At 39.7% G+C, this 16864-nt stretch overlaps 1 protein-coding gene across 1 annotated transcript in view; it reads right to left on the reverse strand.

Annotated features, from left to right (window-relative positions):
* Positions 1–16864, reverse strand: part of ephb4a (eph receptor B4a) — a 46267-nt gene that overhangs the window by 17672 nt on the left and 11731 nt on the right. The window contains exon 2 of the mRNA XM_031320096.2: positions 2143–2213. Within this exon, the coding sequence (XP_031175956.1) occupies positions 2143–2213 (71 nt within the window). The remainder of the gene's footprint in view (positions 1–2142; positions 2214–16864) is intronic.

A 16864-nucleotide genomic window follows, 5' to 3' on the forward strand; every position in this document is an offset into this window, starting at 1 on the left:
CACCTCAGAGGCTCGTGGGACAGAACTGGCCTGCTGTGGATTTAGATCCAGCCCAAATTTGAAACTGGGTTGGTAAATCATTCCTCCTGCTGAGCTGCAGCTCAGCTAGTGGGAATACAAATCTCACTTGTCAAACAGAGCACACTGCTGCACACAGCATCCGAGACAGACACAGATCTTACCCTTCAAACACACTTTTAGACTAAAATAAAAGGGGCATATCACAAATACATATAAAGCGAAAACCCTCCTCAGAAATCTACATTTGTTAGGGAGCCAAATGCAACAAAAAAGACTTTAATGTACGACTTCTGAGTCAACAGCAAACATGTTCACCATCACTATGTTCCCAAGAGCAGGAAACAAGCATGAAATTAACATACTCAGGGCAGAATTTAGCAGATTTGCTCAACTTGAGGCTCAGAAATTCAGTTATGTAAATATGTAAATCTTTAAAAATCCATTTGCAGATGATGTGTTGAGTGAGGCAGAATACTGGTGTGAATGAATTACAGTGCAGCAGAGCACTGAGAGCCAGGTTTGAATCTCTCAGAGGGCAGAATTTCCCTTTCAATCCCAAAAAAATAAATACTTAGGACTTTGGCAGTACATTATTCTGTGAACAAAATGTTTTCTGTGATGGCAATGCACAGGGCTCTTCTGGATTTGACAGAAATTATTGAAAGAACTTGGTAGAAATAAGTGTTTGAAAAAAAATCAGAGAGATGTACAAATATACAGATGTATAACTACTGCGAGACTGATTTAGTAATATAGGCCATATGTTTGACATTCCTTTGAGTACAAAGCATTCTGTAGGTCTGAGCGAGGTAAATGACACGACTTTTACACACACAAACTTATGTGTATGTTTTATTTAGACACACAGCTTTCAACCAGCATTCAACCTGTTAATGCATGAACAGGGTTGATCGTGTGTTATCGCTGTTTACACAAGATTTGAGTCTGTAACTGGAGTCCGATACATATCACTAAAACTTAAACTACAAAATTATACTGATAGTTTCATTAAAATAGTTTTACACTAGAGGTTTAACATGAATATTAGCTTTATTTGGTGTCCTTTTATTTATATATATATATATATATATATATATATATATATATATATATATATAAATTGGGGGGGCAGTCCGTAGGGAGTTGGGTTAGGAACCAAAGGGTCGCTGGTTCAAGTCCCTGTTCAGACTGGAGAGATGCCAGTTCACCTCCTGGGCACTGCCAAGGTGCTCTTGAGCAAGGCACCGAACCCCCAACTGCTCGGCCAAGGAGCCCCCTCACTCTGACATCTCTCCATTAGTGTGTATAGCATGTATAGGTCCTGAGCATGTTTGTAATTTAGGCATGTGTTTAATGTGTGTGCAACTGTACTAACAGAGTGAAAATTATGAAAAAGTTTTTCTGAAATTGAGAAGCCAGAATTTATATCTGACAGGTTTGGAAGTTCCCACAAATATGACGGTATTATAATCCTTGAATGCTAAAAATAAATAACCATATCTTAACTGTTTTATATCTGTAAATTTGATGAAGTGAGCTCACGGCATGTCCCCACTGCTGCCTGTCATTGCTATCTAAATCACTGTTTAATACTCTTTGTTTAAAGCTTTTGATCAATGGCTTCAAATGATAATGGCTCTGCAAACTATTTAGAGACTGTCGGCCTGTTTTGCTTTGCATCTTAATCAAAAGCGCCGATACATTTGTTGAGTATTTCTGTCTGGTTCCAGATATCTCCTTGCCAGCATTACTGTAACCATTTTCCTTCTGAGAAATCAGCAAGTTAGACAGTTTTGGACGCTGTTGGCAAAAAATACCCTAGCGACCACTCCTTAGTTGATCAAATTACAAATATGTCGTTTTTTGGCAGCAGTATTCAAAACTGTGGGCAGCCAGTAACTTCAACTCTAAGGTTGATGAGATATATCACAGCATCTGCTTTCAATGTACTTTGAATCCCAAATTCACTCTGGCGTTTCTTTTATTCTGTCAGTTACCTGCCATATAAGGAGCTCTTTTATAGCCAAAGTAACAAAGGAACAGCTGGAAGCCAAAAATCTCCAGTCACCACAAGGGTTGTGTTAGTAATACAGATAACATGGTGAAGCTGGGGTTACATACCTCGGGTTTGGCATGTGAGAAGATGGTCCATTTGAGATCAGAAGTCTCCGTTTTAGTGTTCATCAGGACCTCTGTGAAAAAAGATGTGAGCAGGAAATATAAAAATGACACGTACAAGACTCATTTACATTCAGAGAAACACACAAGTGAATTTTAAATCAAAGATTGGACATATTTCAAGTCCCAAGCTGTCTGCCAAGTATCAGCTATGGCTTACACTGGGATTACGCTCGAAAATGGAGTTTCACCAGTCAATTACATCTACAGAAACATCCCCACTACCTTAAAATTGTCTTTCTTCTCATGTTTGTTTTTATTCCCCCCACGTCCCTTGTGTTCCCTGCAACACACCATGCCTGTGGTCACACTAAACCTGCTGAAAAGAATCCGCTTTTGTCCAGAGAGAGTAGGGACGAGTAGTAGGAACAAGAGAACAGACTAGACTTGCATAGAAACACACTCACAGACACACAAATATAAAGATTTAAGCCCTTCCAGTCACGATCTGTGATTACAATAGAATTGATTTTTGTAATCTTTTGAGGGGCAGGCTGCCAGCTCACAAACAATCTGAGCAGTTCTGCTATGATTCAGTATCACAATAAAATCCGGGACCTGAACTGCATGCAACTTTGCAAGTTAGGTTAGGGTGAAGGGACTTCTTTTCATGTGAGGACATCTTTCTCCCCCCAGCTGTCTTGGCAGATTGTCTCTGCTGAATTGTGACTAGTTTTTATACTGATGGGATGAGCTTTCTGTCACAGACTGGTTTTTAGAGCCCTACGTGTTCCCCACAGAAGCTCATCTCAAGGGTGAGGCCGTTTGGTTTTACCAATAAACAGGATTTAATGCAGCTCTCCTGTGTGCCATGATCAGGGTGAGCACTTGCATGAAAATGGATGCTGGAGGAAATGGGGGTTTTAGTGAGAGTTTATCATTGGGGTTATTGAGATGTTTTGTTGAATTAGGCTCCCAATATAAGGCTCAACAGTAAAGTCTGGCATACCAACACACACGCACACACGCGCACACACACGCACACACGCGCACACACACGCGCACACACACGCGCACACACACACACATCTGACCCGGCATGCAAAAAAAACAACTTTTCTCAGTTTTCCTTCATGGTTTTATGTTTCCCCAATTTTGGTTTCAACATCTTTATTTAAGTATAAACAGAATAATTTGTTTCAGCTCTAAAGTAAAGAAAAATATCTACATCCAATATAATACCTCGCATAGTTTGACTACAAGTGTCAATGTAAGAAATGATGCCACCGAATTATAAGAATTCGTCCTTACAGTGGAATCATGAACAGACAATGAAAGTTACTTTCATTGTCTGTTCAATAACTGTTAATGATTACAGTCAGTTTCCTATGGAACACTGTATACAGGAGAAAAGGATGTTTGGAAAAAACATTTCACGTAGAACATTAAAGAAATGAAAGCTGTCAGAGACTCCTCGTGCTCTATGAATATATATTTCAGCCCTAACACTTAGTAGTATTTTTCAAAAATAACTGCAACGCCTACAGTTACTAATCTCTGTGATCCTGTGTAAAGTGAGAGGCAATTACATTTACCACTTAGCAACCCACATGTCAATGAAATACACATGAAGGCCCAACAAAAAGCTCAAGAGATAAAACAGAGTCTGACTGGCGCTTCCTACTGAGACAAATGTTACAGCTGCTGCTATTGTTTAACACTACTGAACGGTAAACTGTCGGTTTAAGATCAGATAATGCAGGGAAGCTCGGCCCATTCAGGATGGACTGTTTAAACTCTCTCTTTAGTCCTTCCACACTTAAAACTGAATATAAAGGGATACTGATATATTCTAAGTATATAGTTTATGGAAAATCAGCTTGTTCCATCGTGCTTGATGAAGGTATCTTTTCCCATAAAAAAACATAAAAAAACGTTTTTAATGAATTATCCTACATCCCACTACACGGAAATATTAATAGGATAAATTGACAGAATAATACAGTATTAACATAGTTGGTCAGAAGTCCCAATGTCTATAAAAATACAAAGTAATACACATTGTAGATTGCCTTGACTATACTACTGAATATATATCTTCCACTGCCCCAATGCATACTTTAGATTGAAAAACCTGTTAACACATTTACATTTTAATACAAAACAATTAACAGTAAAAGAACAATTGAAAAACATCTAGTGTCAGTTTTTTTTTTTCATAATGATTTCAATGATCACTCGATCACACCCACCGCTGCTCACATCTTAGCTCCTGCTAATTTAATACATTTCCTCAGTGAACAACACACGCAGTATTTATCCCCTTCTCGACCCCACTCCCACTGCCGTACAGCCAAATTATTTAAATCTTTCTTACAGCATTCCACCTCAGTTTCATTTTCTCGTTCCCATCATCTGGGTGGCCTGTCTCATACACCGCACATGAAAGCAACGACTTGACATCACTAATTATCAGGGTTGCATGTATGCAGCAGGTTCGTCGGGATATCACACTGAGAGGTAAATGTGACTCGAATCAATTTTATTACCCATTTGTCTTTTACAATCTACTCATTTTACGCTCTCTCTGTGCAACCTCCTTGTAAAGAAACACAAACATACATGCCTTTCTCCCTCTCTCCCCCCTCTCGCTTTATAGCAACAATATGAGGCGATAAAGAGTAAGAAAGGGAAGTCTGCAGAGAGAAAGGGGAGAGGTGATAATTGGATGACAAAGTTCAGGCTGGTGCTTTCCCCGCATTTAGTCTAGCTCGAGTTTACTCCGGCATAATAAAAAAATAAAAATAAACACCTTCATAATACTCAGGCTGCCCCTTCTCCGCACCTGCCTCCGTTTCATATTCAAATTTTTTTTTTTAAGTAGTGGAAAAGAAATATCACCCCTCCCCCCAGCATGATAATCACTGTTTATCACTGCTCTGTCATTAAGGTTTATGAGACAGGATGTGTGAGCGTGAGTGTTTCGATGAGATGGTGAGTGTTTCTATTATGTGCATGCACGGCCTTGCCTTTCTCTGAAGTAGGCTCAGACTTAAGCCCTGTTAGAGGAAGCTGGCGTTTCCCCTACATTCTTACAACAGCGGCGGCCACCCACCACCGGAAAATTGCTCCGAGTGCTAGAAAAATTTAGGAACAATGAAAATTCTTCATCCGGCCACATTTAACACCCAAAACAAACAATTGTACAGTAATTACAGTACAATCGTCCACATTAGCAGACAGCAGAGAAGTCTAAACTGATACTGGCACTGGCAAGAAGACTTGAACTGAGCCATGGAATTACAATTATGGAAAAAAATGGAACATTATAAGACATTTTTTCCGCAGGTAACGACACTGAGAGGCAGGTCTGAAGTAGGTGTGTTGAGATATTAGAATTTGTCTTGGTATAGTTTTTTATAAATTCATTTTAGAAAAACACAGGTAAGGGTTAGGTATTGCTTTTTTTTGTATCAAATGTAAAACCTGACCCTGTATTTTTCACAAAGGGGGACTATATGGCGAATATTACACCCTCATCATACAGACGTCTTCAGGCTTTAGACAACCAACCTCAAATTCGAGAGCAGGAGCCATTTGATCTAAATCCTGCTCACAATTCTTCACCTTTGTGTTCATTTCTTTCCCGCATGCCCTTTCCCTCCCTGTTTTACACTTTCTCTGTGGCTCTGGAGTGTGATAGGGAAATTATAGGCCTATGAACATTTGCCCTGGTTCAGCTACAATTAGACCTCATTTTAATTAAAGAAACAGAGTGCCAATTACCCTCATACACATAGAGAAATGGAGACAGAGGGGAAGAACAGGAATAATGAAAAAGAGGAATTGAGAAGGGGAAGAGATGTTAGAAAGATTTATAGATGACAAAAAACTAGATGGGCTTATTAGTGTATTTGCCAATATTACAGCTACCTCTCAATGTCATTTTTTTCCCCAAGTGCTTAGTCAGCTAACATGAAGCCATGACATGCTGATAACGTGGTGTCATTATAATATATTTGCGCTCAATACTTTCCTTTTACATCACATCTTCCCAATACAAATATTGACATGAACCACATGTGCAGCTTCATTATTTTAACACAAAGTCAAACACTGAAATTAGTTTTGTGTCAGTGAAATACTTTTTTTTTTTTTTCATGAAGTAGTTCAATAAATACAAGACATGGAAATTAAATAGATCATGAATTGCTAAGCAAAGGAATCTCAACTGCTCGCATTACATTTGTTTGGTGGTTTGGGACTTAAAGCTGCTCCCTTCCATGCTCCATATGTCATTTCTTGATAGGGGAGTTACTGTCCTCCAGGTATAACTCAGAACCTCATGTGATTCAAGGGTAACTGCTAGCACATGTTCTAAAATTTCCAAAGCCAATACCCTAAAATCAGACATGCGTATGGGATGATCTGGTGCCTCGGGCAATTTACTACCTAGCCTATATGTTTCGCATTTAAATTAAAAAGAATAGTTCAACATGTTGGGAAATATGCTTATTCGCTTACTTGCCAAGAGTTGGATGAGAATATCTATACCACTCTCATGTCTGTACCATTAGCTTATCGCAAAGACTGGAAACAGCTAGCATGGGTCTGTTCCCGTCTTTGTGCTAAGCTAAGCTAACCGGCTGCTGGCAGTAGCTTAATATGGACATAGGAGTGGTATTCTCTAACTTGGCACGAAGCCAAATAAGCGTATTTCCTAAAATGTTGAACTATTCCTTAATTGAATCCTTCATTTTCTCTTTATAGTAACATTAGCAGATGTTTCCAAGCGAGGCCAATATTCATACATGGCTAACTATAGGTAAAATGAATAAGGTTGTCTGATAGATGTTTGATGGATTACAGCTGCTACTAGAAAAGTCAGTGAAGTGTATTTTGTTTGTTGGAGTCTTTAAATAATTCCTTTGCAGAAAATTATCCCATTCATTATGTGATAGGAACGATTGTTCTCCAGGTATTTTTGGGCACATGTTACAAAGAATATTGTTGGTTAATCTTTAAAAATGCTAATTTTGGATGTATTTGGCACTCAGGTTATCTACCATAGTGCACATGAAGAATGCAAATGGAAAAAAAAAAATGTTTCCTCTTCACGAGCTTTCCAGCCAGCTTTGTTTCTGTGAGTGTAGGTCAGAGTATGCACGTGAACATAATAACTTTTGTACTGAATGTGTGTGAGCCCTGTTTGTGTGTCTTTGACAGAGTTGTGTCTACTGAGATTAGACCTCAGCTTCCTTTAGTTCCCATCCCCTTCCTGTCTCCTGGTCTGGTGGAGGGACGGCCGCCAACAAGCACATCACTCACATGCACAGCAACCAAGCAGGACGCATTTAACCCCTCGTCTGCTGTATAACAAAAGCCTCCTGTGGCATGTGTGGATGAGCTCAGCAACTTTAAGTGTGTGTCGTGGAGTAGTGAGATGAAAGGAGTGAAGGTGAGATGAAAAAAGGGTGTTAATGTTTGACACTTTTTTGCCTGTAGGGACGCATATCAATACGTGTTGTGGTTGGTCTCTGTCCCAGGACAGGATGTGACCTAGCTAGGCAGGGAGCTTGATACTGGACAGAAACCAAAGATGTGACACTACTGTGAAAGCCAAAAAGCACTGAGTGTTGACTACAGGTCATCACAGATTCACTGGGCAGAACCATCACATTAATCATTTCCAGTTATCTCAGAGTCCTTTAGCCAACAGCTAACACGTTCACTACAACACTGAAACTCTTTTTAAATTCTAGCCATTTTTCAGCCAAACATATGCTCTAATACCCGGGCAAATCACCTTTTTTTTTACAAAAAGCTTTTCTCTGGCGTTGGAACACAAAACAAATGTTGATTAATACAGATACTCAAAAGTACGTCTATGATTCATTGTCATTCCCTTTTCATTAAATGTGATAAAGTGGAAGGAAAAACTGTTGCATTATTCAACAAGTCGCACAAGTTCAAGGTGACTATTTACTTTAATCACAGTAGTATTAATAGTTGTGACCCTCATATAAAATGAGAGGTTGAGGTTAATGGCTCTGACACACCAACCCGAAGGCCGACCATTGGCAGAAAAGGCAGTCGGACTGATCAGTCTCCCCGAGTTGGTCAAAAAAGTGCCTCGGAACACACCGAAGTGACGCCGACTTGAGCGTACGTTCTGCGCGTGCACGAGACGTAATATGTCTCCATAACAGCAGGCGGTGCTAAAATGAAAACCGGAAATGACGAATGCGTTATGTGGGTCTGGTGGATACAGTTGCTGAATCTGTCTTCATTTCAGATCGACAAAGGTCAGTTTAAAAGATTTTCGTCAGATTTTGAGAGGCGTTCGTCCCACTCATCCCGCTCGTCATTTCCGGGTTAGCACTCCACCAATCAGATTGGTCATTGAGTCCAACTGCCCGCCCTCCGATTCAACATGTAAAATCGGCCAAAATGAAGGAAGACGGCCCCTCTGACGGACAACGGCACGGAACACACCGAACAGACTCAAGTCACTGACCTTGCCAGACTGTCCGACGGCCGATTATCGGGTTGGTGTGTCAGGGCCTTAAGAGGACATGAGACATTGACTTGGTTCTGTACCTTTTTATATCACAGCCTACGAGTAATGAGTTTTGACCCATGGTGTCAACTGCTGGACAGCCTTTCTCCCTCAGACAAACAAAATCCACATAGCTGTGAGGCCAAACATACTCCCAAAGACACTGCACCAGATAAAAAATTATCTATTGAGAGGTGACATATTTGACAATAAATTAGAGTGTAGTTATGGAATGTGATTACTGTTTGACATCTGCCCAAAATGAACTGACTAATATTGGCAAGAAGAAGTGAAAGCAATAGATTTGAACATTTAAAGGGGAAATGAAACGTCCATGTTTTTGCACTGGTAGTAGCTACATATATAAAAAAAATTACCTTGCCTAAAATTTTATTTTAAAAAGTTGTTAAAACCACAGATATGACAAAATTATTTTCGTAATTTCTAGCTAGCTATCTACCTAGCAAGTCGCCATTTTGGTGTGACGTCACAGTCTACGTAACAGGGTTGGTTGGTTCTGTTGGTGAGTGAAGAGAGTGAAGCGTTCCTGGACCGTACTGAATACGCACTTGATTTTAAATGGAGGAAGACGAACTTGAAAGACCTGTTGAGTCCGTGTGTCCCATTGCGTACGCATTTGAGCCGATACGGCGTGGGAACCGAGCAGTGGTACGTCGATATGTTGAACAGCCGGTGGTGGTTTGGGGCGAAGAGCGGGTTGGCAACGCTACCTGGTGTCAGTGTGGCTGTTGTACTGCGACGCCCACCGTGTCGGAGTCCATCTGCTGTCAAGAGGCTGATCTTGACCATGTATTGCGTGGTCAATCCTGCATCACTATGGTGCGCACATTTGCCATACTGTGCCGGGAGGTAGACGTGTTGGAAGTGGCAATGCTTTCCCTGAAGGATGTCAGAGCGGAGACACTGGAGCATCCCATCAATAGCTGGTAAGTCAAGCTAGCTTCAACCGCTGCCGAATGGTCCGATAAGGTTAACTGTATGCAGTAACGTTACAGCAAATACATTCTAACTTACATGGTGTTGACAAGAGACAGGAATATGATGGCAGACATCGCGAACAATGTTTCCATGTGCAGTTTGTTTACATATAACGTTAGACGTCGTCTTTTTATCTGGTACTAATAAACTTCACTAAATTAGCTAAACACTAAGTTAGCATGAGTTAGTTAATGCTTACAGCTGTTAGCTAATAATGACTGTACCTAACGTTAGCTAGTTGTTTGCGGTCAAAACACCGTGGTGTAGACAGTTTGATGTCGGGATATTCCTACATTCAGCCAGGTTTATTGTCAATAACTCATCACGAGATCATCACTAACGCAGCCATATTCTGTAATCTGACAGAAATTATTCACCCTCTTGTAATTGATAGCAGATACAAATAATACATAATGTAATGTGCTAGATTACATCACCAACGTTATTCTGCAGTGCAAAACCCATAAAGACAAACTGTATTGAACAGAATTCTGTGGCCCTGTGGTGAAAACAACAATCAGCAGACCTCCCCTGGTAACTGACTGTCACTTTATTCTGAAAGCTTGTTACACAGCCAGATGTAAACAACTATTTTATGAACTAAATCATGTGGAACTGCATGAATAGCTAACAGTTCTGGAGAGTAAATGTATGAATACATGTAGTTATACTAAACTACTAAAAAAATGTGTACATATACATTACAAAATAAGTGTTTTATAAGGCCATGAAATGTACAAAAAAAAAATTATTTGAAACCTAACCAATACATTTATTTTTTTTCATCAGTAAAATTAAACTAAATTAATTCTAATATACAGTGTAATCATGGAACAATTAAGGAAATTAACAATCAAGGAAAAAAACAATTTTGACAAGGATAGTGTTAGTCACTTTAACATGTTAATAAACTTTGTGTTGTTCTTTCTGCTCTTTCTCAGTCAGGGTTTGTTACTCTGTTACGGGACTGTGAGGATGCGAATCTGAGATCCACTTCTCTTTCAACTTAGTCACACTTCCCTCACATGTTGTGACACAAAACCAGATGTGGTTTGTGATCATTCTGATCCACTCAAACAACTCTTCGTTGTGGCACTGCAGCAGTCGTTTTTTGACAGACTTAACAATGTGCCAGAGGTCATATTCATGCTGTATAGATTTATATTCCTGACGCATGACTTTCTGCACTGATGGGTGGCAGTCGGTTGCCAAAACAGATATGGTCACACCATATTCTCCCAACTTGGAAAGGCACCTTTCCATACCATCCACCTCAAGCCAATAACTGTTCTTCACCTCTGTGACTTGAACAGTTTCCTGTGCCACCACCAACTTCGACTTGATGTCCAGGAGTGAGTAGGTTCCATATGAGGCGTTGTGACCTGGACTGTCATATCTGGAGTCTCCTGACACGATGAGCCGCTCATCACCTAAGGCACTCAGTACAGCCTCATTGTGTACTGTCCAGGTATTGTTGACCTCTGGGATGACATAGGCCTTCTGTATGTTGAACCACTGTCTTTTTGAGATGGTTTCCAGACCAATGGTGTCGCACACCTCCATGAATGGACTGCACTCATTTCCAGTGACAAATACAGCAGCAGGTACAGAAACATTGCATTCCATAATTCCTCTAACTAAAGGCTGAGAATGCCACATAAAATCATGGCCATCAATGCATTCTGTGTTGATCCTAAGCCCAAATCCACTTTTGGAGACTGCCGGTGGCCTCACCAAACATTTGCCACAGCCTTCCCAATGACACACGTGAAAGAGCTTCAACAATTCTCCTGTCGACACAATACTTTTTCGCTCTTGTGAGACATTTGTTTCCTCATCCTCAACATCACTGAAACTTTGATCCTCATCACTGATGCTTTCCTCTCTACCCAACTCAAACTCATCTTCATTGCAATTATCTTGACTCTCTTCCATTAAACTTTCTACCTCAGACTCTTCACAGCCCTCACTGCTAAGTTCCAGATCTTGCTGAGATGACAGTGCCGTAGCTGGGGAGAAGCCTTCCACAGAAGTAAAATATGAATGGTCATTTTTTATTATGTAGTTGTTAAGTATGTCATCTGTCAAAGTGCCTGTGCAAATGTACTGCTTATTGCCTCCCTCTTCTGTTTCCTGTTCAGGTGGATCGGTCTGGGTGCTGACACTGACTGTCGAGAAGATGTGGACACTGCCTATCTCCTGCTCTATCTCCTTACAGATGTCAGCTTCTGGGAAATTGCTACTGGCCACCAGACGCATGCATGTCTGCCTAACCTGTAAACACATTTACTGTTTTTAGGTACCCAACTGATATTGACAGCCTTATCATGGAATACTTTGTACTCAGATCCTGACTATTGGTTTAAAGCATATAAAAGAATCTTATACTGAAACACTGTTTCTTGTTGTTTTATTCTTACAATAACCATGTAATAATAATACTTTTTGATTCAATGTCCATACCAGTTATGTGCTGTAATTGTTGATTAAATCAGTAAAATTACTTTTATTTGGTGTTTTATTAACATAAGAGTAAAATGTGTAACACTAGGGATGTTTGTTACGCTTCTGAGGGATGTTAAAAATATATATATAAATATATATATATATATATATATATATATATATATATATATATATATATATATATATATATATATATATATATATATATATATATATATATATATATATATGACATCAGCCAATCAAAAAGGCTTATTTTGTTGCGAGCCAATTCAGGGTGGTAAAACCTGGAGTCTGGAGTGAAGTGTAAGCCTGACTGCTATGGAAAGTTGAGTCACGGTAAGAAATATTTCTTCGAGGTTTCCATCAACTGTGTTGACCTTCTCTGGCTAGTGAATGAAATTAGGATGTGAGTTTTAGGTGAATGCTTTCAGGTGTTTTTAATGGTTGTTTATTTTGAATTTCGTTGTCATTTTGGCTGTTATATTGATACATCAGATAAATCATATGCTGCTATGGAAATAATTAGGCTAGGGGGACGTGTTTTGGGTTGGGAGGGGTAACTTAAATAATAATAAATAAATACACAAATACACATACTTGAAATAACTATATACATAAATGTATAGAAATAAGTCATTATAAACTGCACAGGGTGTGATATGCTTATAGGAGGCCCTGTTTTTGCTTTGACACAGCTCCAGCCATTACAGGGTTAAATTTTCACCGGCACATTTGGTATCTATCGACTTGTCTGCTCATTGGCTAAAAATGTAGACGGGTCTTATAGCATTTAAATCTAACTGGTCCGAGCAAATGTCGCTTGAGTACACGTGGGCTCAAATCGCGTCAGAGGAGTCTTCAGCTTTCTTATTGGTGTATCACAGGCAAACTTGCACCGATTGGCTTATACCAGATGTCTATTGAAACCTGAGATCTCAGAGAATAGAGTGACGCCCACATCAAGTTGCTAGGAGCCTCAGGAGAGATGCGTGCAGCGATACAAATAGGCTGAGTAACAGTGTAGCGATTTTCCGTTGTGATTCGGCCAGAAACGTCAAGATTGTGAGGCGAACAGCTCGTTTTGGATATAATGGCTTGAATATTCCATTTCCTTGGACTCTTGGGGATTTAAGAAAAAAAAGTTTTGGGCAAAAAATCCCCGCAGTGGCTAAAGGGACAAGGAAACAGGTATGAATGCACTACACGCCAGCTGCGCTGTTTACGCTGTATTGTTTTATTTATTATAACTTTGTAGCAGTTGTGTAACTGCTATAAATCATCTTATGCTTTGTGTGTGGGCTTAATGGAATCATGAGCTTTCAATTGGTGTGTCGCATGGTTGTATATTTTGAAGATTTAATGCTTTAAAGTTATAAAAACGTTTATGAATGGAGGTTACAGCGACAAGCTGTACCATAGACGGTACAGTGACCCTTACGAGGTTAATAGATGTTGGTGAATATTGTTTATTTGATTTTGGTGTGGGCATCTTTGATGCTGACTTCTGTGGGTCGCTGAATGCCCTACCTGTCTCTTCCCTGCCTGGCTGGCGCGTTTTAGTGCCCTGTCCTTACGGCGGACTGATGCCTCTGTCTTGCTGTTGTCAGAGTATGTTGGGCGGTCAGTAGAGTACATATTATAGGCAGTGAAATTGAAGACAGAAGGAGCAACTTCAGGCTTTAGTCTGTTGGTCCGGCGAACAACTAGTTTACCAAACTCAAAGGTCTTCTCCTCAATGTAATCCTCCTCCAGAAAATGTTCACTGCAAACCCTAGAGTCAGCGCCCATCGGAGGGCTCTTTCTCTTCAGAGCCGTTAGCCAGCGCAGCAGTACAGTTTTCCGTTTCAGCGGCAGTTTATGAAAATGGACTGTTTTGTCCTTGGCTTTGACCCTGTAAAATTCGTTTTTACATCCAGGAGCAATACAATAGTGGCCTCCCTTTCGTATTCTTCTATCCTGTGGCTCCTCAGTCTCCATCTTCCACTAAGCTAAGTTACCTGTCTTTCACTGTCTCTTCCACTAACTTAACATTAGCTCTGTCTTTCGCTATCTTTGTATTTCACTATCTATCTTTCACTGTCTTTCACTATCTCTGTCGTTCACTACCTCTATCTTTCACTGTCTCTTTCACTATCTCTGTCGTTCACTATCTCCATCTTTCACTGTCTCTTTCACTATCTCTGTCGTTCACTGCCCAGAGCCAACCAACCCCGTGACGTCACATGTTAGAATACTGCACAATGGCGTCGCCCTGGCCGCGAAAGATATAGCGGTTTTTCTTTTTTCTTTTATATGTTTACAATTGTCATGTTTCTTATATAATTGTTGATTATAGTGGAAGTCCATCTTGTAAATCATGTAAACTTGATTGAGTGCTTCATTTCCCCTTTAATTCAACAGCAAGAAAGGGAAAAAAAACCTTACTTTCTTTTTTTTCTGGTTAAATAGTTTATTATTCGGAATTCAGTTCTAAGTAGGCCCATTTAAAAACTCTGAGCTTGAAACACATAATTCGCTACACTGTCCCTCATACCGTGTGATTGATTAAATTGCCTTGCTTTACAGCATATTTCAGCTATTTTGGAATATTGATCTGCCACTGGGTGAATTCACCTCCCGCTACTTCCAATTAAGGGCACCACTTTCTCAATCCCTCTTCAAAAATAACCAGATTCTGTGAAAAACTGAAAGGTTTCTAGAGAACATCGTTGCAGGCTACACCAACTCCCTGGTGGCTTCCTGATACAGAATCCAATAAGGAGGAATGAATTACAAAGGAAAAGTTAAAAAGACTTTTTATCAACTCAGTATATTTTGGGAGGGTATGCTGCACTTTTTAAGACCTCTGCATTTCCACACAAGCCATGCTGTCTTTAAATAAAGAATACTATAAGAGATGATGCCAAAATTAGAACAAAGACAAACTAGTAGTGTGTGATCTCTTGCTTTTGGGGCTAGACAAGCAGATTCTTCTTTTCCACTGTAACCTGGAGACACTAATTTCTCTCATGACTTGGGCCGTCCTTTTTTTTCTGCCAGACCAACAGCCCAAAACCCAAAGATATCCCATTTACTATCATGTACAGTATAATAAAGAAAATCATCAAATCCTCACATTTGAGAGTTTGGAACCAGAAGATGTTTGGCATTTGTGCTTTTAAAAACACTAACGATTAATTAAAATAGTTTCCGATTAATTTTCTCTCTAATCTATGAATGGACTAATTGTTGCAGATGTATCCATGACATTTTGTCCCTTCTAAACCAAACTTTCCACTCCCACATTTTTCATTCTTCTCTATTGTTTACACACATTTTGTCTGTTCTCTCTTCATCCATAATTTCTTTACCTTAAATTATCTTTCTAAGATGACAGTGAGTGTGTTTATATGACCTAATAAAGCAGTTTTGTTACTAGTATTTTTCATGTATAAAGGGAATATGAATAACCGGATTTCTCTTTGCTCATGTAAACACCATATCCCAAATATGATCATAACAAGAGTAAACCTCATAACCGGGTTATTCATGTGCATGTTAATACACTCAATTATAAGAATTCAAAGGCTTCTGAACTAGACTATATTAACTAAATGCCTAAGGCCACATCCACACGTATCAAAACAATCTTTTTTTTCCCGTCTTCCCTGGCATCGTTTCAAGAATAGTTGCGTCCAAACGGATCTATTTGTAAATGACTCAACACGCTACTTCATATTCCAGGCCTATAGGTGGCGCTGTTTCTGCTACAGAAATTCACCAAAAACGGAGAAGAGGCAGAGCATGCCCATAAAGCTTGCACGCTGTATACAAACAGACAGTAGAAGAAGAAACCAAACACAAGAAGAAGACGACGAAAATGGCTAGTGCAAGGAAACCAGAATTTTTTGCGTGGACCGATAGTGAATTGTTGTTGTTGTTGTTATGAGACGTCGTCGCGGGATAAGAGGTCGAAGGCTAGAGGTCGAGGGGTGTGGCGATGACATCATCAATACGCAAGTATGCAGCGTTTTCAAAAATTTTTCACCCTGGGACCAGGTTTCAAAAAAGTGCGTCTTCAGGCAGTGCGTTTACAGGATTCGTTTGGACGATCGGCCAAAACAATGCAAAACATGTGCGTTAATACCAAAAAGCGTTTCCGTGTGGATGGCCCCTAAGATGTAAATCAATAGACATAGCATTCCCCACCAATATTCAACATTTTATTGTATTTCTGTATTTAGTTTAATTTCCTACACTTAATCCTACCTGCTACTGTCGATAAGAGGCCATTTACTTGAAATTGGGGTCACGTGTTGATTAGTATAACCAGACACATTTTATATTCATCATCATGTACATAGTAATTCTGCTGTTAGAGTCTGACAGTATTAAGGGAATATACGTTAATATTACTCACTTGTATTTAATTAAAAACATATGCAGCATGTGCAAACCTGGGGAGATGAGGAATGCCTTATTTTAGTAAGTGTGTCCCATCGTTGTGACGAAGTTGTGCTGAAGCTTCCTCTGAGCTTGAAAAAAACGTGTATTTCTTCTTTCCAGAGACTTTGACTCTACAAGATTGAAAGGCAAGTGCCTTTGTAAACAGATGTGGGCTGCACAGCACATTTTAGCACTTTAGTCTTTTAAAAGACAATTTCTGTGATGACGGTCTTTAGCGGCATGCTTTTGGCAAAAGGTTTTACTTTGTTAGAT

Source organism: Sander lucioperca, chromosome 13, assembly GCF_008315115.2.
Source record: "Sander lucioperca isolate FBNREF2018 chromosome 13, SLUC_FBN_1.2, whole genome shotgun sequence".
Lineage (NCBI taxonomy): Eukaryota > Metazoa > Chordata > Actinopteri > Perciformes > Percidae > Sander > Sander lucioperca.